Here is a 27,918-nt window from a genome sequence, read left to right as displayed (position 1 = left end):
AAAGTAAATATTTTGTACAAATGCTTAATTTATTTCCATGTCAAATGCTGATGTAACATTAAATAGACGACAGTGACAATGCCCTCCAGACAATTCCATTCTTAGTGATGGTATCCATATGAAGCATAAGCCAATGGAGCAGCGTGTATGGCGGGACCTGCAACGGCTATGGGTCCCTTGACGAGGGCGGGGGCGGCATAAGAGACGGGGGCAGCATAAGCGACGGGGGCAGCATAAGCGACGGGGGCGGCTACAGTCTTGACGACGGGGGTGGCAATGTCGACCCTGTGGATGTTAGCGTATGAAGTGGCAACTGGTGCTACAGCTTTTACGGCAACGGGGGCGGCGATGGCCACGGGGGCGGCAGCGTAGGTGGCCACAGCAGGGGCACCCAGGTAGCCGGCTGATGCGGCGGCGAAGAAGAGAGGTAGAAGGATCTGAAAGAAATAATGAAGTTAAGGCTCCGAAGGATTGTACATGCGTAGATCTTACTGCGAGCAGATTTGTACGTGTGCATGTTAAATTATTGGTAATTCCTAGACTATCGTCTATCAGACCAAGAAACATGTGACACATTCATACTTTTTCGTTTATGCACTTTTAAAATATACATTATCTATTGTTTCAAGACTGTACATTATTTTTGTTCTCCACGCCATGATAATGTTATTGACGAATGGGACTAAAAAATTTTTGTAGACTAATCACATTACGGATTGACGTTTCTTTGTTTCTTGAAACAACGTGAGATTTAAGAGAATAAGTCTTCATATGTAGCCGAGTCTGAGTATTTAATTTGCACCGAAGGTCCAAAGCCTCACATGGTCGTAATGACTATAACGTTACCTGTCAGTAATAACGTCAATGTCTCAAATAATGCTCAAAAACACCAACCAACGTATATATTTCAATATGTAACGTAAACTATACGTTGCATTATTTGCTCAGTATGTAATACAAATTCAAGGCCCTCTGAATCTATGATGTTCTGTCAACAATTAGTTTTAAATACACAATTGAATCAGCAAAGAAGAGAAAACGTATTTTTACGCATTTCTATTAAACTTATGGGAAGTATATGTGACAGACTGCATTTCGTTTCTTTGTTTTGTCACGAATAAGAAGATAAATAATAGTCAATGAATAAATCTTATGTGGAAGATATGGGGTTATATTTTTACGTCGTCTGGGTGATTTTAAAAATCATGACCAACCAGCAGTCCTCACCCCTATAAATATCATATAATTATATCTTATAAATATATTGTAACGTATGTAACTCAAATAAATTTAATTACAATAATTGAAGAATTAATTGTTTCAGTTTAGAATACTTGAAAAGTTATCGAGTATTGTTTTGTAGTTTATCTGATAACGGGTTGTCAAAATATGCCATAGGCCTATGGTACTGATTTATATATATATATATATATATATATATATATATATATATAAGCGTCATGGACAGTGATTACATTTGAAGTTATATTTGTACAACTGACGTAAATAGAACATGCTTGGAAATGGACAATTTAACTGTCATTATTACCTGACCGTAATTATTAGTCTCATCATACAGATTATAACATTTAAATCAGAAACAGACGTTTGGTTCTACTCAAGACCTCTATTTAGCCTATGGAATATTCGGTGATACGTTCATAAATTTCGATGAAAGAGTGTGATACTTTCATCTAGGGCAAAGTAATGCGGTCATAGACGATGGAAGTATATAGACATTACGCTGATATTGTATCCACTTGGTTTACCACGGAATGCTTCAACCTTCAAGTCAGCGAATACTTCATTGTCAATTACAGGCGTTTCGTAACTTAACATACTTCACGTGCTTGTAATTTAAAACACTGATTTATATAACACACTTGTTTCATCATCACAAATACTAATTAGTTTTAAAGAAAAAACGTTAGACGTATTTATAATCTAGTTCCGTTCTACAAACTACATTTTTCGCCGTCAGCAAAGTGTCTCATGGAATGTTAAAGTCAGTGTCTTGTGCTATAGCGTTGTACAAAGACTGCAAGACACATCTCAAACACAAATACACCAGGACTCACCAAACTAGCCGGTAATTTTAATAAGTTTTAATTATTTTTTAAAGATAAAAACATCTTAACAACTTTTGAAAGCAATTATTTTGTTATATATTATTATTATTATTACATTAAAAATGATAATATAAAAAGTAATCCAGTTATGTACATTGACTTCGAACTTTCATCATAACTTTATGATGGCTATGTGTGTGTGTTTGTGTTCGTGTGTAAAAGTGACTGAGAATAATCATCAAGAGATTGTATGCCTTGATACTTCACTGATGACCTAAAACTCTCTCTTCAAACATCTTAGCTTTTCCCTTGACCGCTTGATTTTGTGATGTAATTTACTGGCTGCAATGATACATAATTGGTTTCTTACTTTATTACCAACAGTACCTGAATCAGTGGTGGAGCTTTCGTGTTAAACGTCTCTACCCGGCTAACACTGAGTTAGGGTCTGTATGAACATGAATTTTATTATACAGACTTGCTGTTCCTCGGTTTGAATCCTGACCCGGAAATCAGTTACCTTGGCTGAAGTTTTACGTGATATTTCTCAGTTTCTTCACATAAATTCTTGAATAGTAACTTTAAGTGGTAAAATTTACGTGGTAATTATTAAATATATTGTGATAGCTTAAATATTTTGTTATTAATTTGGTATAGTCATCTCGCTACTGTGCTATGCTGTATTGCAAACATTTTTCAGTTCTATACACTTTCCTTGTTTATTTAATTTATATTTTAATATTATCCTCTTGCCTGATGATTGTTGTATAAAACTGAAACGCTTCGTAAACGTCGCTGGCTACAATAAACTGAATGACAAAGTCCTATCGGAATAAGTACTATATTATATTTATCCGGAGTATTATCTATGATTAGGTCTCCAAAGGAATAACTTCCTGACAGAAATGTTGTATCCATTTATAAAAACGTTCGTCATCGTGTTCACAGAACGTCATTTCCTAAAGAGTTAATTCAAATTTGTGTATTCTCGATCCCTTTTACATGGCAGGTTTTAAGATAATTATGGTTGAAACAGAAAAAAAAACTTGTAAATTGAATCTGTAAATAAGTAATTTTGGATCTTAAATTTGAAAACCTGCGTTAGTTCTCCGATACCCTAAAGCATGCTACAGCAGTAGACTTACCAGCTTGTACATGTTGAATGTGGCTTTCAGTCTCTGCGATCGAATGCTGAAGACCTGGTGCATTTTCAACTTTATATATACCTGTTGCTTCTTACCCCTCCGCCCACATTAACCATGATGTTTATGGCGGTCAGGGACGTTCTATCGTAACGCCAGTCACCGATCTGTTGCAAGGGCAACCCCCAACAACGAGAAGGATACTTCATATCATTTATTAAATAAATACTTGAATGTTATTTTTTACTGTGTGCGCGCGTGACTTGTTTGAAATAACAAAATAAGACAAGCTATGAGTGTGTAAAAGTGTAGAATTGCGGTATTTGTGCACACATTTCTCTGCTTGAAAACAAATCTGATCCTGATGTTATTTAGAAATTCAACCTGCGCCTCCAAGGCAACACACCTATGCCCCAGTTGTACGTTAACCGTTCGAAACACGAAGTTTATCAAAGTAATGTTTAAAATTCAGTTCCTACCCCAAAGGAAACATCGTCTTTGTTACAAAGACGAATTTTTTAATCCTGTTTATTCTGAAAACTAAACTAAACACATAAATACGTTCTGTGGGCAATAACTCATCGGTCTGATGATGGAGACAGCAAGGACCTCTGAAACGTCGTTAAAAGTTTACCAGATTACACGGCGCAACAACCCAGAAATCATGCATGTTGAATTAATTAACTAAATAGATAATTTTAGGGTGGAGGCTCGTAACCATCTATTTAAATAATAAATTTGAATATTTTTTGCAACAAATTCTTCAGTGTGCACACACCCGAAGTAATTGTAAAGCGTGTTTAAATCAAAGCCATTTACTTTTGTTTCGGGAAGGCTACCGTACCGTTACTGGTTTGTCAATGACATTGTAGTTTTTTTGTAATCTCTGAATAGCCACAGAATACGGAGCGCTCTATCAACAGAATGACCGTGAAGTGCTTTATGACAAAAATCTACATTTAAAACCTTTCGAAACTGAATTCCTTTTCGTGATTCTTTTCTTCCGTTTAGCCACTCACATAACTCAAGGTCATGCGTTTAAATCCTGTCTTATAAATCTGTCTGTCGTGTCGTTTTGAAACACGTTTCGTTTCTTGTTTCTGTCTGTCGTTTGTACGTCTGCGTCTTCGGGAGGTACGTTTACAAGGCAGAATATGAGATAACGAAATGTAGGTAAACGGAGAGAAGGAACGAAGGATTGGAAAGGAAAGGAGAACGAAGCAAGAATTGAGACTGAAGAATTGGAAGATAAATAGAAGAAACTACAAAATTAAATGAAGAGAAGAGAGAAACATAAAGGAAGCAAATACAAATAAAAATTGTGTTGGAAAGGATGAAGGAAAGAAAAAGTGATTCACAGTGTTTTCCTTGTGGTTAATGTTCGACCGTAAACTATCTATTCCTCTAGAAAATCCACACGGAGACTTGAGTTACGCCATTGCGTAAGTCCCTGTCCTTTGTCTGTAGAAAGCTGTGTTCTATTCTTTTAGTCATATTTTCGCTTGCGTTCCCACGTTTTTATCAGTTTGAAATCTGTTGCCTCTTACCTTCTGCTTTATACCAGCCCTGAAGCAACTCACGCTAACAGCGGTGTACATGCCACAGATTTAGAAGCGATTCATCTCACACAATCGTAAGTCAGTCATCATGATAGTTGTGTAACGATAATCTACGTTACGTAACACCCGTTAATAACCCGTTGTCTCAGGTGAAATTCCTCGTCTATTTTTTTTGTAGCAATTACCCAAATGAATTCACGTGTCGGACAAACTGTCAGCCCAAATGTGAACCTGTGCCGAACACCTGTTTACTGCGGAGTAACCTGTCTGGTTACCGACTGATTTGCTGTTATGAATCTCAAAGCGAAAGAGAGACAGAATCTTTGGTTGATTCTCGCTGTGGAACATGAAGTCGTTTTAGGCCAATTACATCTATGAACCAATTAACGAACTTCGATTTACGAATTTTCGTTACAACGAACCATGAGAATTTATACCTGTTTTCGATTTTAATTATTCCTTGTAGAGAATACAACGAAGAAGTAATTAATTCAATTCTAAAGGGTTTTGACGACTGTAGTTTACACTTAAAATTATTCATTGTCATACTCTTTCCATCGTCTGTTCTTTAAGGGACCCAACAGAGTAAGTACCTCTCACCTGAAGACGGAGACAGAACCAGCCTCCGAAACGCCATGGTTTTAAAGAACAGACGATGGAAAAATTCCTGACACTGAATAATTTTAAGCAATTAATTCCTTGTTATTTACTCTTAATTGTTATTGTAGTAAAGTAATTAAAGTTTTAATAAATATAATTGTGTCTTCCTATCCGAGACCTGAGTCGGCCTTGTTATCTTCAAAGGCCAAAGCTCGTCTGACTGTTGTATAGTGATTTAATTCCTACTTCAGAGAAAGCACACCTTTTCAGCGTTACAGATTGTAATATTTTAATTATATTAAGAAAATTTTGCCGTCTATTCTGAAAACGAAATTAAACACATAAACATATTGTGTGGGATACATATCGTGTTACTGAACGTTAAAACAAGTGGTACACATAGTTACCACAGTCTTATGAGCGGCTAAAGTAAGCCATACCCACGTCTTTTAGAATTTTTCACACTCACTGATTGCTGGTCATATCCCAATTAAATTCGACGATGCTTAGAATCTGAAGTTAAAACAGTTTTTTTTGTAAGAACACGAATAATTAATTATTCTGTATTTTAAAATGAACTTTAGTGTAGCCATGTTTCAAATTAGCTGTTAATTTGCATGCGTGCAAGTTTATTTCTGTACGTCCAAGGCAAATACGTGGAGTAAGCCGAATTGCAAGTGCACCAATGAAAGGGGTGTTTTAACATCGGTTAAAATTCTTTGGTAGTTTCTCTCGTCCAATCAGTTTACTGCCCGACACTTTGGTAAAAGAAGCTGAGTACAATGTAATGAAATGAAGAATGTTTAGTTGTGTATGTATGAGACAAACACAGCGTAGTGTGTGAAGGAGAGCTCACTTTTCACAGTAAGTTTCATTCAATAAGCACGAACAAGTGCATGTCAATACTGCGAAGTCAGAATCAGACTCTCCAACCCGAAAGGTAATTGTCAAGAAGCACGTGTCGTTTGGTTTCTGTGGCACAGACGACGAGCAGCCTTGAAACGGTGACAGAAAGCCTTCTCACTGACCTTGAAATATAAAAACTTCGAAGGTCTGTAATCCTCGATTTGAACACTTATTTGTTAACTACAAGTCATTGTTTTCTTCCCTTGTTGCTCTGTCTTTTCAGTTTTTCTTCCATTCCCTGTTTCCTTTATCGTCTTTATTCTTTCTTTCTTTCCTTCCTCTAGTTTTCTGGTGTTTTGTATTTACCTTCTTTACACTTTTCTTGTTTTTGTTTCCTTGTCTCATTCTATCTTACTGTCGTACTTCGTCTTTACATATTTCCTTATTACTCATTCTTTTCGTGTTAGCATTTTCTTCTTTTGTGTGTGTTTCTCGCTTTATTTCTCTCACTGTTTTATTTTATTTTATTCTTTCGTTTGCTTTCCTTGGAGTTTACTGCATCACTTCACATTCTTCTGTCATTAACAGAAGTGGCCAGTGTTTTAAAGGCAGGTCTACATGAGTTGTGATTTACCTGAAAATCATTATGACATGATAATTCTTTTAAAAATGAGAACGGTTATTTTCTCATAGTCACGAATCTGTTGAGATCCATAAAGACTTGTGACTTTGCTGTTTATGAAGCACGTAATTTGCCTTGTAGGCAAAAAACCGTATAATAAAGACGTTCAAGTTAACTTCTTAGTGGATCGCATTTGACCAGAACAAAAAATTGACAGTGGAACCACGGTTTCCTAGTTAACGTTGAATAACGTTTAACTGCAGAAGTATATTTGTACTGAAATAAAATTTTATTTACACATTAATGTATACCTTTACATCTTATCAACGAGGTGCGATCGGAAAGTTTCAAGACTGTGTCAATTGAGGGCGAACCGGATGTAGTACGAGCTTCTGCCTTTAGGGGGTGCGGCCTACATTCATAGTGAATCAGTGTGCCAGCCGGCATCATCGAATTAGCATTTGTTTCTTAGTTACGGGCGTTTTGGTAGTGCATTACACCGACCCTCCTGCGATTTCGGAATGACGTGTGCATCAAATTTTGCCAAAGACTCTCCAAAACGGCTACGGAAACCTATGAAATGCTAAAGCAAAGCATTTGGGGAGTCCGCAATGGGTCGTGCACAAACTTTTGTGTGGCATTCACGTTTTAAAAATGGCCGAACCTCTGTCGATGATGACGAGCGTTCTGGACGACCATCTTCGAGCACAACGCCCGAAAATGTTACGAAGATTCGGCAGGCCATTCACGAAGATCGACGTCGTACCATCAACGACTTGTGCGACATTGTTAGGATAGGCTATGGGACCTGTCAGCTGATTCTAAAGGAAGAACTCCACATGGGACGCATCCTGTCTGAGGACCAGAAGCAGAATGGACTTCTCGTTTGTCAGGAGCTCAAAGATCTTGCAAGAACCGACCCCAACTTCCTTTCTAAGCTCCGTGTGACTTCTTCCTCTTCCCAAAGATGAAAATCCAGCTAAAGGGAAGGAGATTTGAGACGATAGAAGAGATTCAGGCAGAATCGCAGATGGTGCTTGACAGGCTGACAAAGAAAGATTTCCAGGGATGCTTCCAGGCTTGGCAGCGGCGCTGGCATCGTTGTGTTCACTCCCAGGGGAACTACTTCGAGGGTGATGGATGAATTTAATACCTGAGATAAGTGTACGGGTTTTCATACGCGCAGTCTGGAAACCTTTCGATCGCACCTCGTATACGTGACGTCATCCGCCGACAGCTTATCGATGTGTTGCATCATGTACTCAACACACTCAGTCTAGAACCGTTCTTTGTTACCAAATAAATGGTCAAAACTGAATTCTGTTTGCGAATTTGAAAAGCTCGTGTTTATTTACGTATTTCACTCGCAATTCGTCCGGATCTAACTCTTACGCCTTAGACGTGGCAAGCGGTTGAAGTTAAGGAACGGGAGTATAGTTATTAAATGTTTTGGGTAATTATTTCAACAGTGTATAAAATATGCATTATAGAATAAATTAAACATCATGTAGAAAAAGCCCTTTATATGCTCTTTAATTTACATAAAGGTTTATATTCTTTATCTTACATAGGTCTCGAGTTATTGGCGTTTGAAGAAGTTACACACCAACGTTACGTTACATCTTACAGTTTCCGTCGAGTGTACCGTGATTTTATAAACGTTATTCAACGTTAAAAAATAATTAGGTTGAAAAGTGAACAATTCAGTATGCAGGTTATGTTTTGTATGGACATGAACATATGTACAACTTTCACGAGTTTTGTGTCAGCTTTAACAACCGAGACTCAAGGCCAGTTTTTCTTAGTGACACTTGGTTTTCTTCAGCCATTCCTGGTGATCGAATTGTAAAGAGATTATTAAATATCAATTCATAATCAACTATAGGTTGTGCAACGTATAACATATTCTTACAACCGATAGAAAGTTCAATTTATGGTGCATAATCCGACGATTCACAGTTAATATCACTTGAACTACCCCAGGACAGAGAGCCGGGATAGCTCAGTCAGTATAGTGACTAGCTACGGGCTGGACGGCCGGGGTTCGATCCCCGACGGGGGCAGAGGATTTTTCCTCTAGCCTCTGCGTCCAGACCGGCTCTGGGGCCCACCCAGCCTCCTCTACAATGGGTACCGGGGTCCTTTCCCGGGGGTAAAGCCGGCCGGGGCGTGATGCTGACCACTCACCCCCATCTAGTGCCGAGGTCAAGGAAGAGAGGAGCTATACCTCCTCTCACCCCAAACGCCTACATGGCGTATAGTGGGACAAACTTTACTTACTTTTTACCCCAGGACAGAACAGGACAACTTTATAGCAAATAAACTTACAAAAATGCACCTTCAAACCTCGCCATATGGCTCTTCGTCCATCTGTCCGTTGCATGTAGTAAGTCGAGTCGTTTAATAAAATTTTTCGAAGAAGTCTATGAGTCACATGAACATCTTCAAGCACAAATCGACGAAAACAATTCCGCTGTTGTTTGACACAGGCACAGCTATAATTGCAGCTCTTTCATTACTCGGTGAGAGCTTGTCACAGAAAAAACATTGTCTGTTTTCCGAAACTTTATTACCAGTCGATGTATTGTAATACTCGATAATGAACACATGTTCTGCTCGTTAATACAACATTTTTTAACATTGGCTTTACCAGCGGCCTGGCAACCAGGTTAAACTTTACTGGAGTGTCGCAGGGAAGGTTCTTAGAGTCTGTTATTACAAATGTACCTGCTTCTGATTTAATTTTCGTGCTGCTGTACATGCTTTTATCGCGTCTTAAGTGGTACATCCCGTATAGCGAACTGAACCCACTGTCTCAGTCATTTAGAAACCGTTATTTCGCTGCTTTTTAAGTAGTCAGCGCAGGACATTGGCAGGTGTCTCTGTCTTTCGTAAACAGCATTGCGTGCTGATACCCGAGTGAGAGTAATTACTGCACGTTACTTCATGCGCATGCTCGGAAACTACTGTTCTTCGCCGTGTCCGCCCAGATCTCCTGTCCTCGTAAATGCCATTTAATGTGTGTAAGTGTAAGTTGGGTCGAACGGTCTTCGATGTGGTTGTTGGTAGCTTAGAGGCTGGAATACTGGGTTCGAATCTTGCTCAAGGCATGGGTTTTCGTCGTCTTTCTGTGCTGCGTTGTACTGTGCAGGTAGACGCTTTGTTACGGGCTGATTACCTGTCCAAGGAATCATTTCATGTGTTAATTGATTCATAATTTAGTTTGTAATTATAAATTACAACAGGCCACAAGGTCTAGTTGATGAAGTAGTATGAGTTTTGTAAAAGGTTTTATAGTCTGGTGATTCCTAAGCTGATGTTTTCCGTGGATGTTTCTATGGTTGACCAAATATTTGTGTGAAGCTTATCAGAGGAATACATAGTGTTGCCCATTCTAATGTTTTGTACCAGAGAAACAGACAAGTTTCGATGTAGTTTTGTTTTGGTTCATGTCATAACCTGTAGTTTACGTGAAGAGTAAGTAGAAGTTCATTAGATTTTTATAAAAATTGGGAGGTGCAACTCATCATAACTTTAACTTAATTTTTCGGTTACATTACGTAACCATTTATGATACGGTGAATATTTTACCAAATATAACTGAAAGTGTTACTGGCTCTGAAGAATGATTTCTGTGATCAGTTTGTAACAATGAGTTTTGTCTACAGTCAATGAATATCAAAGTCACTGATGAAGGCACAGTTGCAAAGAACGCATTTGATTTACATGCTTACTTTAGAATGGAGAACATCTCTAGCTCTTGCCGATCGTAATTTTCAGTGTTGTGACACCATGAAAATATGTAAGCCTGGGTGGTTACAACGTTTTGGAGGAGCGTATCGCTTCTGACAGTCCTAGAAATATGAGCGATATTTTTCTCCGAAACGTTGGTAACCAAATACCAGACTACAGGGCGTCATGTCAATCCAGAAGATAGCCGTGAGAAATTCAAATCTCATATATCTCACTCTTGCTTTGAGGTTTTACCTTGAGAAGTGTGATTCATGCAAGAAATAATAAATCAGATTTTTTTTCTTCAGAATGATCAGTCATTTATTTAATATCATGGCGGGCGATGTCACAATAAAATATAAAATGATAAATATCACAAATATGTACACGTATGATACACATCCAGTGTTTCATCATTTCTTAATGAGCGTATCCATAACCGTAGGGGGCCGCATAACCAAGGGGAGCGGCGTATCCGAAGGGGGCGGCACCAACAACTGCAGACTTGACCAGAGCTGGGGCGGCATAAGCGGCAGGTGCAGCATAAGCCACTGGGGCGGCTCCAATAACCGCAGACTTAACCACAGCGGGGGCTGCATAAGCGGCAGGGGCGGCGTAAGCTACTGGGGCGTTGAGGGAAACCTTGTAGGTGTTGGCGTAGGATGTAGCGAGGGGGGCGGCGACGGCGGTCTTGACTACAGCTGGGGCAGCGGCATAGGCTACGGGGGCGGCATATGCTGCATGGGCGGCGTATGCTGCAGGGGCGGCATATGCTGCAGGGGCAGCATAGGCCACGGGGCCGGCAGCGTATGTAGCGACTGCTGGAGCGCCCAGGTAGCCAGCCGAAACGGCGGCGAAGAAGAGAGGCAGGAGAATCTGTGAAAATAAGTAGTGGCTCTGTATTCAATAGGTGGTTAATCGTTAACACCTACCGACGAGTCTTCCAAACATCAAATTCAGAATATCATCCTGACTGCTGTAAAAACTTCAGATCTCACATTCTAAATTTATTTAATATATCTTAGGTTATTGGCTACTTAGTTTTCAACACTAATCGTTTGAGATGACTGTCTTCTGGCATGTGTTGCCGCTTAGTCTGGTAGATATTGACTGGCGGTTCAAAGGACCTTATTGCCTCCATCATCAGGACGATGTAACACGGTGCAGCATTCCAGAAAACAGACATTCTAATGCTTTGTCGATGTAAGAACTTCAAATCTGGAGTTATAGTTAATATATCCTCAACCCATATTAAATAACTAGCAACGAAATTGTTCTGTATGTCCTACCCTCAGCTTCAGATTCGTAAAATGTAGAATTAATTATAAACGTTTTCAAACTTAATAATAACAATCATTTTTTGAATTAATTGTGCTCCTAATTTGATCAAGAACCATACATGTGTTTCTCATAGTTGTTTCCAGATGCTTAAAATCTAAAATTTCTTAAATGTTTGTTACACTCTGTTTTTATTGTGACTTCGATGTTAATTTTGCTTTATTTCTAAAAAATATAGTTGAATAAAGTAAACGGACTGTGCGTGTTTGTCTCCGTTTTGTGAACTGAAGTAAAAAATAAATAAAACTCACCAGCTTGTACATGTTTGTAGTTTGCGGTCGGTCTGCGTTACAAAACGAATGCTGGTTTGTCGTGCTGACCGTTTGGTTTATATACCTCAGTAAAACACATCCGAGCAGATTCTTGCGTCCCCACCTATCGTGAAAATTACCAGAACAAGGTATCGGTAGGATAGAGGTTAGGATACGAGTGGGCCCCACCACACAGTTAATTATGGAGGTCAGGGGCAAATTTAACCCAAGGGAGGTCTAAAGAAACACAAGCAGTCAGAGAAGGATGTGATGTAATTGGTGCAAGGGCCAAGAAAGATTACAACGTAAGACGTTTCACTTTTCATACGTGTGCCTATTATCCCTCTCTCGCCATAGAAACGTCTAACTAGCCCCCCTCCCTCCCCGTTCCGCCACACCTGACTTAGTTTGTCTTGGTCAACACTCGATTACCTATGCCAAATGTAATGGCTACACCTTACTAATGTAGCAGGATGTGCTAATCATCTTCAGTTGCTTTTCGACTGGAACTACCATTTCCGGTATGTTCAGAGATGGACAGAACGTGAACTGGATTTGAATGACTGTGTCACTTTGTCACATGTAAAGAATGTTAGCCTGCATTAACATAACGAACATCGAATTTTTGTTCGCGCTCAGAAAACACGTTAAGAACATGGAACAGTCTTTCGTCAGAAGAGCATAGTCGTTCATCTAGTCAAGAACTCGAAGTTTCATTATAGTGTTCAAAAGATCCCGATACTACAGTCCTATTAAGAGCCAGTTGAATCCAGTCCATACTCACACCCCTATTTAAGATCGTTTTTAATATTATCCTCCCATGTTCGTCTAAGTTAAGTGGTCTCTTTCCTTTGTGATTTACGGTTAAGATTTTGTATGAATCTGTCGTCCGTCATGCGTGCTACATGCCCGCGTTATGAGTCGTACTGGGGAAATTTCGCCTTCGAATATGGCCTTGCTATTGACCTTAAAATAGGCCATGACCGTTTCTTCTCAAATTGCCATTCGTCAGTTCGTCTTTCGCGTGGTATCTGATTTGGGTGTTTTGTGACACAGCATTTCTAAGCTGGAGCATTAGACCGTGACATTCTATAGCCCTGCCAACTAACTTACAAAATGGGAGTGTTTCTAGAAAGTAATCGTTATGAAGTTCAGTGGTTTATGGGTTACTTAATTACACCGAAATTTGAACTTAGTATTTCCAGATCAGCAGGACAGATAGATAGATAGACAGACATTTAATATTAAAAATGGCAGCCGTCTGTGGCGTTGAACCTGGTCAAACCTGTTACCATTTGATCATATCTCGGTGAGGACAGACTAAGCGAGAATTACGAGCGGCTCGTAATGGTCACGGAGTACGTCTTGGCCACGCCTTTGCTGAAAACATTTCTCTCAGGTTACATTTCTGGACAGCACATCAAGCCGTGTAGTCGATTCCATATTGTGACTTACTTGAACGTTGTGTTTTAAGATTTCGTTATATTGACAAAGAGTATTTTATTCTTATTCAAGTTCTTCGCTTCTTGAGGTCAGATGTGTTCTGAATTACAGGTAGAATTACTGCCAATTTCACAGAATTGTGACGTCACCCACAAGCCAAGTTGTTTGCCCATGTATAATAACACTATTGCCAATGTACTCCCACCTCGCCTCCAGCTTTATGACCCACTGATACAAGTGTGACCTTGCCTTCACCTAATTATTAGGAAATTGAACTGCTTGTCATAATGGGATGAAGGCCGAGTCGGAGTCAAGACCATACATTTTAGCTTCGAGGAGTAATTAGGCCTACTTGTTCCTTATTTTTTATTATGAATTTAGCTAAACCGTGGTCTCGGAGTTACTTTTAACGCGTTAATGTAGATCGTAAGGCGTAGAAAGTGTGTCTTAAACATTATAACTAACTTCCAAACTCACCTTTGTGTCATGTTCCGCATCTTTACAAACGAGACATTAGATACCGAGTAGTTAAGGCGATGTTAATTATTCTTAGCAGGCTTAATGAATAAAGATTTAGGACAAAAATAAATTCTTCTCGGGCTACCAGCCGTGTTAGGTGGCTTAATGAAGGAAACACCAACGTTTCGAGAACCGTCTTCGTCTTCGTCCTCAGGGTATTGTCGGTACACTTCTGGTAGCCCGAGAATAATTTATTATACTTAATCGCCGTGAAAGCTTCAGGTCATAAAAATTAGAACTTGTTTATAGTCTACCGTTTCCTTTTACGTGTATTTTACAATCTCTCAATCGAATCAATAATATCAGTGATAGTTTGTAGACTACCTTACTATTTGATACAGCTTCACTACAGCCATCTATCACGCAACTGGTGTCAGATAGAACTTGTAACATACTTGCGTGGATATTACAAAGACCAAAGTATTATAAATTCAGTGATGTTGTTTCGGATTGTACACTGGTTACCTATTTATATGCCGATGGTAACTATACATATCAAATGCTTTAAATTTTGCCATAGAGTATTTATGTGTTTCTTGTGGTTTTCAGACGAAAATCATATGAAGTCTGTGTTTATTTAAACACTCGTCTTGTCTGTTTCTTATTTATAATATTTCGAAACAATGGAATGATTTATTACCATTTATTTTCAACTATATTCCTTTAGAAATTACCCAGAAAACTATAAGAATTGAATTTTGGATGGGACACTGTAGCTTCTGGTTTATGCTTGTGATCTTACTTCACAGTGCAATAAAATAAATGCCATAAAGAAAAAGGAGAAATTCTGAACAGAGGATATTTTGGATGCAAATTTACACACAACGCTATGAAGACGTATTGGGAAGTGGAGGTAAGGCCCCGCGTCTTTATCTTCAGGTACATGTGAGTACCGTGCCACGGTGGTCTAGCGGTTAGAACGCTGGCCTTGTAATCCTGGGGTCTCGGGTTCGATTCCCGGCGGTGCCCGAATTTATAACTTGTGTTGGGCAAGGCCGTGGTCTAGGCAACACGGAGTTTTCCTCCGGGGGCTTCCCCGGTTTCTCCGTGGCATCCCAACAATTACTCCATTCACACACAGAAGAAGGCAATGGCAAACCACTTCTGGATCATCTGCCAAGAACGTATATGAACAGGTCCCAGTCCGAGAAAAGGATGGAAGGATCCTGTTCATATGGACCTGTCCTCAGACAGAACAATAAATAATAATAAGATGAGGTGGTCTAGAGGTTATAACGCTGGCCTTGTAATCCTGGGGTCTCGGGTTCGATTCCCGGCGGTGCAAGGCCGTGGTCTAGGCAACACGGAGTTTTCCTCCGGGGGCTTCCCCGGTTTCTCCGTGGCATCCCAACAATTACTCCATTCACACACAGAAGAAGGCAATGGCAAACCACTTCTGGATCATCTGCCAAGAACGTATATGAACAGGTCCCAGTCCGAGAAAAGGATGGAAGGATCCTGTTCATATGGACCTGTCGTCAGACAGAACACTACAAATAAAAAAGTAACATGTGAGTGGCCAGCTTCACGCTTCGGCCAATTTACCAGCGGGAATAAATCCTCAGTACTCTTTAGACAGGCAGCTAGGTGGGACTCATAGTCGGTCTTCATTTACGAGAATTTGGTACCTGAAATAAACCTAACATAGAGGCCACTATGACAACAAATGCGTAAAGAACGTATTTGGAAAATACTGTATATGCGCCTTGTTTAATTATTTTTTTCAGGTGCAGGTCTACATACTAGGACTCACAAAACTGATGTTTTTAGAGGACATATATTTCTCAATTTGTTAAGTAGGTGAGTAATGTAAGGTTTCTTTCTTCAGAGCCACGAGGCTAAGACACACCTTATTCTGGTCACTAATGGGTCTGAGGGCAGCTTGACCCTCCGCCAGCCTTGGATCTGCTAACCTTCCACAGATGACCCTTACTGTTTTGATTCAAGGTACCTACAACTTGAGTTAATCACATGGATCTACACATAAACACTCTATCATCGTAATTTAACTGCTTAAGGTTCCGCGATATATTTTGGAGTTAATGACGCACATTGTGAAATTTTTAAGGTTATTGATGGACTTGTTATTATATGTTTTCTTTCTTCTCTTTCATTTCTCAGGTTACATTTTGGATTGTGGTCTTCTGGGTTATGACGTCATGCAGTTTTGTAGAAGGTTATCAAGTTTTAGGTGAAACTTATTCGTCTTCAGGTAGATTGTATCGCAAAACTCGAGGCGAACTCTTCCAAAATCTTGGTAGCCACCATCGAGATCATACTCTACCATAACTCAGAAAACCACGATATAAATTATCATTGTCGTGAAGACATGAGGTCTCATGCTACTGTTTTCATCTGTCAGAAATGAAGCTAACAAAGTCTATCAACCACTCTTAGATTGCTTCTGACGCTCTAGCGTGAGCGAAGAACTCCTTATGGGCCTATCCATGTCTGTCCGCAACAGTGGGGTTCTGTCCAATTGTGGTGAAAAACTCCTTTGACCTGTTTCGCTAAAGTAACAGTTGTAACTAAAGTAACCTGGACGTGATTGTAATCCGATTCCGCCAGAACTGAAGTGTATGAACACATTTTAGTATGAAGTTAAAGAAAACAACATGTAAGACGGAGCTATTTTCACAGGCGTTCTGCGAACTTACGCCCATGTTTCGAGCTGAATCAATGCCTGCAGTCATAGTTTTCAGATGCCCAAGATCGTACTAAGGTTTGTTCTGGCAGCCACTGATGGCATGTTGGTCGTCTGTGGGTCATACCGTGTTTGTTTTGCGTTTTGTCTACAGCGACTGTAGAAGAATGTTTATTTCTTTCTTCAGGCTACGTCTAGGACCGGCTCTGGAGCCTTCCCAGTCTCCCATCCGATGGATAATGAGGTTCTTACCTCATGAGTAACGTGGCTGGGTCGTAAATCTAGCCGCTGACGTCCATCTAGCGGCGTGGTTAAGAATGCGTGAAGTTATACGTCTGTTTTCCCACACGTCTGCACGGCTTGTTTGTTAATTACATACCAGAAACAACTTTGACTTTTTTGCCTTCAGGCTAAAATATCAGACTGTTTCGCTTAACGACATCCGCTTTTTTTGCTATTACAATTTTGATTGCTTCTTTTTATTTTCGCTGTGAGTGTTTCATGTGTCGCACACCTTACGTACCTGGTTTTGAGTTAAATTCGGGTTTCTGTACCATTAAGATGTGAAATTTTTGGAAAGTTGAGGAACGAGACTTAAAAGATATAGTACGTACCAGAATACAAAGGGTTTACATTGTGTTCTAAGCAGATAATACATTTTTATTTGATATTTATGTGGCGGTGATGCCCTGATGATGAAGGCAGCAAGGACCTTTGAAGCGTTGGTAAACTTCTACCAGAATTCACCGTCTTGTGTTTTTATGTAAAGCAAAGAGTTACTTCAACAAAGTTGTTTATTTTTCGAAAAAAACTCTTACTTAAAGCAACGTAAGACCTTACTGTTGTCAGGCCTGCAAGTTCGTATTGCCAATTGTAGGAAAATAAAAGATACAATTCTTGCATTCACGCATAGCCCCTAATGGCATAACATCCATACCAAATTTTATCCCTTTTCGCCCAGTGGTTCGAGTTTAGTCATTTGGACGGACAGACAGACATGGCCAGGCCTTTATGCGTTTGTGTAAAGTACACATAATAATTGTAAAGGGAATTCTTCTTTTGTTTGAAGCAGTGAGTTGGCACCGAGTTTCGATCGAACACGGATATCCTGTTTAGCAGACAAAAGACGACTTTTTGAAAGAAACGAAGGTGAAAGGCCGTTAGATTCTAACACACGTCTGCTCTACAACACGCAAATTCAGTTCAAGGCGGCTTCTACAGTGTGTTAAAAAATGTGTTGCTACCTGCTCGAGTTCGAGGTCATTTAATTAAGAGCTTTATCCGGTCGTCTGATCAAATTAAATTTCTGACGCTCAGAAATTCACTATAACACTTCTCAAGCTAAATATAAGGAATCTATATGTAAAGATGTTTGTGACACAACTCGACGGTACGACATCACTAATACCAGCGGCACATGTAAAATGCATCTGTTGCACAAAGACGTAAGTAAATGACCCTCAGTTTGTTGTTAGTAGACGCAAAGAATACGGAATCAACATTTTTTAAATTGACTTGTTTACTTACGCAACAGCAGCATCAAGAAAAGTAACGCCTAATTTAGCTCAGTGTAAGAGAACACAGTATTACAGAAAAAAAAATCTCACGGCCCTGAAGACTGAGAAAGTATGTTCCTCCGAAACGTTAATGCTCGCCTACATACAAGACGGCACGGCGTTACAGACCAGATCAAGATCGTCATAAAACATTGATTTTGGCCCCTGGTGTGTCTTGTATCGTTCTGGTGAGAGCATATTTTTAGAAACACCCAGTCGTATTGGCTACGTGTCCCTACGTGTGTGTTTTGTGAAACACTTGAAGGAATGTCTGGGTGGGAATGAAATCTGTGTGTTGATCCCGTGCCAAATGACAGATTTGTAACTATATATCACTTCATTCACTTGTTAGTTTTGAATTTATGATAATCACTTAACGTCATCATACACCGTGCGAACCGTGACAGTGAACTGTCAATATGACTGACTGTAACTTAAATTCGAATTCAAATTGGAGGTGGCTATACTAGTTATGGGAAGAGGGCGCATTGTGAAAAATCTGGAGCCCTTACATTCCCATCACCTGATTTTGTCACATATTCTGTAATAAGAAATACTTGGGTCTCCCCCCCTTTATGTTTCGCTGTTGTTAAGAGTCGCTATAAGGAAAACTGCATACAAGTAAGTACAGTAGGGATAGATTACTCGCTAGCTGAGCTCCCTTGTGATGTGGATAGTTGCACTCGGCACGGCCTGGTCGATGCTCGGAACGGCCGGGTAAAACGTAGAAAAAGCGTGGAGGTGCGCGCGCAACGCTTATCACCTTGCTCTTCACTCCCGCGTCAAGAACTCGCAAGTAATCAGGTCCTTATATCTTTCTAAATCTGCTGTGATTTCTTCGCCGGGCAGCCATATACGATTTAATGTAGGCTATAAAACTATTTAATTATTATTTACATACTTTACCACAATGTGGTATATAATGGAAAACGCTTTTGGTGTTAGAATCTGAATGTAATGGCACGCAAGAATAATTTAGAGTTTGTTATATTTGAGGTTATAACGGCGGTGAGTCTGAAGATGACTGTTCCCTGGGATGTTGCGCCGTGTAGTCTGGTAGGAGTTTACCGACGTTTCAAAAGTGCTTATTGCATCAGTCATCACGGCAATGAGTCATCGTCCTGATGATGAGGCATTAAGCACCTCCGAAACGTCGGAAAACTTGTACACGTTGTAATATTTCAGAAGTTCAGTGTCTTTTTTCCCTTACAAGGTACTTAACGCGAAGCATCTGTCAGCCAAGAGGTCAGACTGCAATGCTATTATTAAAATTTGTTACTGAGTTTGTTAAAGACGCCTGTAGAAAATGTTAGTTATAAGCATGAAGTGAGGATTTATTAAATATGTGTGATGTCACATAATTTCGTATAGGAAATTTACTGTTCTGGTATAGTTTATTTTGAGAAAATTTTTCCGAAAATCAAGTTCTGGCTCTGGTATTCTACAAATATAAATATTCTCCACTTTAGACTTGTTCATGAACACGTGGTCTTAATTCTTTTCTTCAAAATTACCAAGTGAAAATAAGAGGGAGGTGCTAATTATAGAACAAATTTCAACTTGCCCTTTGAGACACATCAGTTGTTGAACTCTTCAGTTTAGCCTCCAAAACACTTAACTCCATTAAGTGATCATATATCTTTGTGAATGCTTATACTATTGACCTAGATGGATGGATAATATTAAAATCGTCTGTGACAGGTTGTGAGGATGTTGATTCGATTCATCTGACTCAGAAGATTGACTTGCTGAGTGTGCTTTAGGACACGGTAATTAAACCTTGTATTAAAATAAATATGGGGAGTTTCTCGACCGTATGAAGAACCATAAGTTTATCAATTAGTACTCAGTTGTTGAAACAGCGCTGTTAAATAATGTAACAGTTAATCTGTGGAAGTGGGTTTTACCTTGAGTGTCGCCGGAGCAAGGTTGCTGCTTGATTTCACGCTGAACTGGCACAGTTTGCTCGGGTTTAGTTAGAAGGACAGACAAGCAGCCGGATCTGGTAGCAGCAAGAATTGATGATTAACTTCGCACTGATTTCAGGACCTGGACGTTCAACATCGTTAATACCAAAGGCACAGAACCTGAAGACAACTCACTGTTTGCATAAGCGCAGGACACACGTTGGCAATCTTGTATCGCTGGTGAGACCTCGGATTCTCACGGCAATGAGTATGTGGATGGAGGCAGTAAGCTTGTTTGAAACGTCTGTCAGTATCCATTAGACTTTTCGTCGTAATATTCAAGAAAACTGCGGTCTTATTTAATAGATTATCCAAAATATATTTTCTTTTTTAATTTACTACAATTTTGTGTTTGTGCAAATGAGCATAATATTTGGTACATATCGGAATGTCCGTATCTGATCAAGGGATTCAAATTTCGGCCCCGAGACCAGATGTCCTCACTGTGGGGTTGGTGGTTTTCCTTAGTCCCTCCACGAGAATCCTGGTAAAGTGCCTCAAATTAGGCCACGACCACTTTTTTCATGTTCCTTTAAACTCATTCTTCATTAATCATCAAAAGTATTCGTGATGAAGTCTATTTTCGATAGTCTGAGCTACTGAGAGCTTAGTTAAGTCTATAAGTATTTGTATTTACGATAAGTCCAACACGACTGCCCAATGTTGCTTATTTTCGAAAGGTTAAATCAGAGGTACTCAACGCGCGACTTGCCCATGTGTTCTCTGTGAATTATTGTTTTTTTGACAAGACTTAACAGGTTTATTGTAGGTGATTTTTTTTATTTGTAGTGTTCTGTCTGACGACAGGTCCATATGAACAGGATCCTTCCATCCTTTTCTCGGACTGGGACCTGTTCATATACGTTCTTGGCAGAGATGATCAGAAGTGGTTTGCCATTGCCTTCTTCTGTGTGTGAATGGAGTAATTGTTGGGATGCCACGGAGAAACTGGGGAAGCTCCCGGAGGAAAACTCCGTGATGCCTAGACCACGGCCTTGCCCAACACAAGTCATAAATTTGAGCACCACCGGGAATTGAACCCGGGACCCCAGGCTTACAAGGCTAGTGTTCTGACCGCTAGACCACCGTACATTGTAGGTGAATAATTGGTAAAAATAACAAATTAATAAACTTGGAAAAAAAAACAAATACTGTATCTGGATGAGTATGTAGTAGTAATTTTAATAAAACGTCATGAAGTTTTAGTAAATTGTCTTCATTTATAATCTAATGGCCCTTAACTCACCTACGAAAATTTGGATGTGGATCAAGGTCATGAATTTTGGGTTGTGGGTGAAATGGAAAGTTGAAATTACAGTCGATCTGCGGTTGTTATCTTCAATAATCAGTCAGGATCGGGCCTTATCTGGTTTTATTACATGCACATTTACAGTTATATGTCGTCAATACAGTGACTTTCAACGTACTAAAAGTATTTCATATAGAAATATTATGGACTCTGTGGTTTCCCACCAAATTAAGTTTCGATGAGATCTCAGGCGATCAGCCGTGTCACTTTCAAATTACTTTCAGACGTCGTTGTATTAAGTTGACGCTAAAGCTTCACGTATTATACATGTTAATTTTAATAAATCTAAGTGTTGAGCCACTGTTACTGTATTGTATAGACAGCTTTTTTCTAGACCACCATCTCGAGTGGTTTTAACGCATTGAAGTATCTTACATGAAATTACCACCATCTGGTTGAAGTCGTTGAAGACATGGATAATAATTGGACATGAGTTGACTTTCGAAGTCTTTGAACATTAATTATGATATAATGACAATAACAGCCACGGTGGTCTAGCGGTTAGAACGCTGGCCTGGCCTTGTAATCCTGGGGTCTCGGGTTCGATTCCCGGCGGTGCCCGAATTTATAACTTGTGTTGGGCAAGGCCGTGGTCTAGGCAACACGGAGTTTTCCTCCGTGGCATCCCAACAATTACTCCATTCACACACAGAAGAAGGCAATGGCAAAAAACTTCTGGATCATCTGCCAAGAACGTATATGAACAGGTCCCAGTCCGAGAAAAGGATGGAAGGATCCTGTTCATATGGACCTGTCGTCAGACAGAACACTACAAATAAAAAATAAAAATAATGACAATTATGGTAACAGTTATCTTCATCAAACAAAACAGTAAATACATTATAAGACGTAAGAAATTACGTAAACAGAGCGGACACGGTTGCTTGAACAAATCAATTTCTTGGAATTTCTGTTTTCGATGAAGAACAGATTGCAAACTACTCTGCAACTCTGGTCTTGTACGTCAAGATCGGCCACTTTCGTGTTTTGGCGATAAATGAAATGAAATGAAATAGTGCGTGTTTTGAAGGGTGTTGGCCGGTACGTGAGGAGACTGTTTTAAAACCTGTGAAAGTAAGTGGAGTGGACAGCTTCAGAAGGCCTTGCCACGATCACGACGCAAGGCTTTTACCTTACATGCAAAGCCATTAACCGGCGAGACAGCCAAATGTCGATACTGCACTGGCAGGAACGGAAACACGCAGATCTAGACAGATGTGGAGTACGCATTTAACTGTGGAAGATTCATGGCGCTGATACAGTCTATGAAATCCTGAAAGATCAACACCGCTAATATCAATGTCCATCATTAGACACGAATCTAGGTGTCAGTTCCTTCCACCACCACATGCATTCGTCTTGCGAGACTGGGAGAACCCACGATAAATCTCAGTCAGTTTGCCTTGAAGCCTGCTCCTGAATCAAAGTGTTCTATCACTATTCTGATCTGGTGAGCTTGTTTCTGTTATAGGCGGGGCGTTGTAAGGTACAGTAATGTAGAAAATTTCATAAGGAGTAATGAATGAATGTGCGTGTGTTTATTACGTGTTAAAATTTCTAAGGAGCTACTCTGTGGGTAGACATTGTGTTTGCCCGATACGTCACTCGCCAAATGTCGTGGTGAAATGGTTAACACTCCTGATTCATATGTAGGAGGTCCCAGGTTCAGGCCCGGAGACAATGACAGCTCCCTTCTGTTTAATTATCCACTAATGATTCTATTATCCTACTCAGAAGTTCTCAGCTACTGTCGAACAATGCACGAACACCTGCCACGTGCAGATGATCCCATTTCGGTAGGTTTTAAATCTCTGGTAACAAACGGCCATGAGATCGCGTGAGATGGTAACAAAGTAGGGCCTGTGGAAAAGAGATCTTTTAATAGAATACAACTCTTGTTAGCGAAGATGCACATGTGGGTCAGGCTTGCTTGTCACGTTAAATTGGTATCGTAGTCGGGACCAGTCTGCGCTCTCGATATCCGTTTGACGTAAAAGGCAAGGAGATCAGGGGCGTGGAAGGGGCAGCAGATAAATTAGCATACACTGTCCGTATTATAAACATTATTTCCCATTGGACAGTACTTTGTAGCTTGCTGTCTCATTTCGTACGTCGGTAATGGTTTTGGTACACATTCATTTATTTTCCTTCTACCCGCAAGCTATGTCGACAGATTTGCCCCCGACTACAATAAGATGGCATTTACAATTGAAATGTTTTATATTTTATTTATATATTTAATTTTGTTTCCTTCTTTTATATTTATTTTCCTCTCTTCTTCCATTCTCTCTTACATTCATTCTTTTGCATGCTTTATCTTACGGTCTTCGTATTTTTATTCATTTCTTTGCTCGCCTTTTGCCTATTTTCTCCTTGGCATAATTTCTTTACTTCCTTATTTCTGTAACTTCTTTCCTTTTATTTTCGTCCTTCTACTGTTCTGTCTGCTTCTTTCTCTCAAGGTTTTAACACTATTCATTCGGAACAGTAAAACTATTTTCAATACGTATTTATAGTGTAGAATCTCTCCCCCCAAGCGACCTAAATGGCGTGTAGCTTTGCTTTACTTGTTTATTTATAGTGTAGGGACGAGAGCTTGCCAATTTTAATGTTCAGGCCTGCCTTCAGGCTTCCAATATGGACGAGCAGTATCATTTGAAGTATCTCAAGGCCTTTTAAATACAATCCTCGACATCGCTTTTATTTAAATTATTTTTATCTTCTAACTGTCTTGCATTCTTTATTCTTTCATCCCGTAACACATTCTTAACAACGGCAAGTACACAGAGCTCAATAAATTCTCCGCTTTGTACAATGTCATGTACAGAGAATAACTATTACTTGTTACTATGACAACACACTAAATGTGTTTCAATTTTATGTTCGATGTTGCTTATGCGAATGTAAAAGACACAATGAGCCAAATAACTCGTGTCATTTCGTCATTTACAACGGACAAGCATGTACTTTAAAAAAAAGAGAAAGCCTTTCTGTCGTAAAAACGTTGTAGGTTTGTATATTTTAAAATACTTTACTCATGTCAAGTATAGAGTACAAGATGGAGGATGGATGTGAGGTTAAATACGTCGTTCTGTTTCGTTTCAAGACAAACCAGTCTATCTGTCAAGACATGAATACAATATTGTTGAAATAATTTATGAAATTTTAGCCTATATTAGCTAATTTTCGTAATCAAATGCTGTTTAAATAGTTGATCGATCAGTTACAGCTGACATCTCGACTACTTGTGAATTATTTGATTGCCTGATCTGCTATTACACTTGGAATTTCGTGACCAATTACGAGGGCAATGAAAGAACGATATTAAATAATAAGATAATAAGAATGATGGCAGGAAATAAAGAGCGAAAGAAAGCAAAAGAAGGAAATAAAAAGAAATGAAACAGCTGAATCAAGGAAATATGAAATCTCAAAAAGACTGAATTTATAAAGTTGTGAATTTGGGAAACCAACAAAAAGAACTCAATACGTCCAGGAAGAATGAAATAAGGTAAAAAGAGATGAACAAAGGAATAAGAAGAAGACCGAACATGTCAGGTTGTTAACAGTCTCGAGTCATGCACCTCGTTAGCGAAGCTGAATGTTGAAAGTCCTCGTACGTAAGTAGCGGTCGTCTGCGGGTAGGTTAGTCGTACGCCTCGTACGGCAGGCGATGGTAATTACTTCAGTGTGTGTCGGTTTGCTGATCTGGATCGACCTCATATGCAGACATCGGCAACAGACCAGGCTGTAATTTTGCAATTGAATTGTCTGTATAAAAACTATACAGCTCCGTTTGCGTTAGTATTTGTGAAAACAAGCGGACGTAATAATTAATTAATTCTCATAAATTTGTCTAAAGATCGCATGCTATGAACGCATTATTCTTGCTGAAAAACTTTCATCGTTGTTTGTTAAATAACATCGTAACAGAAAACCGTTTAAAATTAATTTTGAAAATGATTTTTTTTGTATCAGAGCAATTAATAGATTTGCACAGCTACACCATTATTATAACAAGACAAATTCCTCAAATAGAAGGCCGGGAGATGGCATTAAGATGGATAGTTCCCCGAATAAAATCACGATATGACTAATGTTTCTGTTATTATTATTGCTATTATTATTATTATTATTATTATTATTGCATGTTGGAGTGATGGAAGAGACGATAAAAGCAAACATATTTTAATATGAAACCTTGAAGAGAAAAGAATACTTGGTAGACCTAGGCGGAGATGGAGGAATAATATTAAATGGAACGAAAAGAAAAAAGTTTTGTGATTGTGGACTGGATTTATGTGTCTTTGGACTGAATCCAGTGGCTAGTTTGTGATTACGGTAATTAAACTAAGAGATACATAAAAGGCCAGAATTGTTGACTAACTGAGCCACTATCAGTTTGTCAGGGGAGATCATGGGCCATATAAAATATCTATCTTGCCCCTCTCTTGTTTAATTCAAGTACTGTGATTCCTTAATGGATCACGCCATTCCGATAAGGGGCATGCGCAATGTGTCATTATGTTAGTTACAACGCCATCAGTACGGCGCTGACAGTCCTGCTGTTTCGACATTTTGTACTAGGTGGTTGCATAACAGCCCCAGCCTGGATTCGAATGTTGCTACAGCAAGCAGAATTACTCACTGCAAGAAACTATTTATTATACTAGTCGATCAGACGCTAATTATTATATACACTTAGCGGTTCTTAATTGTGGTCCGCAGCTCGTGTCGGGACTACCGTATCGGAATTTAAAATGAGATAGACCATAGGCTTTCAACCCGTTAGTTTGTGTGGTATGCTTACTTTTTAGTGTAACTTTGTCCCTGTATATTATGAAAAATAATTACCTGATATCAAAATACGTCTTTTGTTAATGTCAGTATTTTACTGTGACTAGAGGTTTGAGCTCTGTTCATCTTAATAAGGAATTTCAGATTAACATTCATGACGGGTGTTTGTGATGAACAGTTGGAGGGATGCATGGCAATTTGAACAACAAAAATTAAGCCAGATGTTGAAAGATTAATCAAACGAAAACAGTGGTGAATTCCTCAGTAATGAATGACTTTGTTAAATAAAATTATTGAGTAATATGCGAACCTGTTTGTAGTATTAGGCCTGTTTAAGTAGAATTTTAATGCGTGGCTTTCAATAAATTGTCCTCATTTATACCTATAAGGCCCGCGAGTCTGTAAGAAAGAATGAAACTTTCCCCAGGTTGAGAAACATTGGGACAGTCTATTACTATAACTATAGTCGTATAGAATTATGGCCGGCGGATCTGAAACCGTTTTGCTTGGTTTACCGAAAAGCAGATGAATCATGACGTGGTTGGAATTGACTCACGGCCTTGTGCAGTAGCGAGTAAGTGGTGTTAACCTTCGGGTGTTAATTTTAGAGAATTAATTACACACACGCACATACATACATACTACGTAATATATTCCATGGATCAAAAAGTCAGTCAGAATTACAATAAGATTTGGAATAAGTCATGAAAAAACAAAATATACAGGAAAATATTATAAAAGTTTTACCTAAAATAAGGTTTCACACAAGACGTATACAAATGTTGGAATAAATCATATACCGACAAAAGGTATTTAGAAACACCTGATATGCGTTTCTTGATTAACAGTTTTTAATACATTTCCTGTTAGCTATCTTGAGAACACCATTTTCAGTTAATTACATTTTTCCATCAATCTACTGTTCGTGGTACCTCCTGAGTAGGTCTAAAAATTTCTCATTTTTAATAGTTTTCATCTCGGAAATGAGTTTCAGATTTCATTGTATACGATAATATTTTTATGGAAGCTACTTCCTTGCCAACCCACAGTTTGATATTGCTTGGAAAATCCTTTACTAAGCTTCTTCAGATCACAGCCTATGCGAGAGGAGCATTTGGTTTAAAAATAATACACACATAAAATTTAGTGCCAAAGTTTTCCTGCAGTTCCCCTCCTTTGACTGTTGCCAAACAATAAAAATCTTTGTTTTCTTACTTTCTAACTTTCCTGTGAATGATCTGAATTTCCTTCCCTATTGCTGGCTAATTTCCAGTGTGTCTGTTTCCGGTGAACTAAAACTATTTTTTTTAATTCTATCTTCCAAGAAACATTATCAGCAGAGAACCAGCGGGTTGTGAATTTGACATTTTTTTTATATACTTAGTCCAGCCATTTAAATTAGACTGCTCTTCAATAATACAGCTGCCATTTTTACTAATTTCTTCCCTTGCTGCATTTGATTTCTGCTCCAGGTGCCTGATTCTCCCTTCCTGAAGCTTGCTTCTTGTACTTCTTATCGATAAG

The 27,918-nt window shown here is 39.1% G+C and overlaps 1 protein-coding gene and 1 long non-coding RNA gene across 2 annotated transcripts in view; one reads left to right on the top strand and one right to left on the bottom strand.

Moving 5' to 3' along the window:
- Window positions 1-27,918, top strand: part of LOC147872313 (uncharacterized) — a 160,660-nt gene that overhangs the window by 35,632 nt on the left and 97,110 nt on the right. The gene's annotated exons all lie outside the window — the stretch shown is intronic.
- Window positions 9-12,300, bottom strand: LOC110829420 (uncharacterized). The gene is made up of 5 exons (XM_087357010.1): window positions 12,160-12,300; window positions 10,993-11,446; window positions 9,884-10,016; window positions 3,215-3,311; window positions 9-437 (listed from the first exon to the last, which is right to left on the bottom strand). The coding sequence occupies exons 1-5, from the start codon at window positions 12,169-12,171 to the stop codon at window positions 102-104; spliced, it is 1,032 nt and encodes a 343-aa protein (XP_087213136.1). The 5' UTR covers window positions 12,172-12,300; the 3' UTR covers window positions 9-101.

Source organism: Zootermopsis nevadensis, unplaced genomic scaffold, assembly GCF_977971745.1.
Source record: "Zootermopsis nevadensis isolate Lab colony 2312 unplaced genomic scaffold, Znev_1.0 Znev_ptg000028l, whole genome shotgun sequence".
Lineage (NCBI taxonomy): Eukaryota > Metazoa > Arthropoda > Insecta > Blattodea > Termopsidae > Zootermopsis > Zootermopsis nevadensis.
This window is presented reverse-complemented; position numbering and strand designations above follow the sequence as displayed.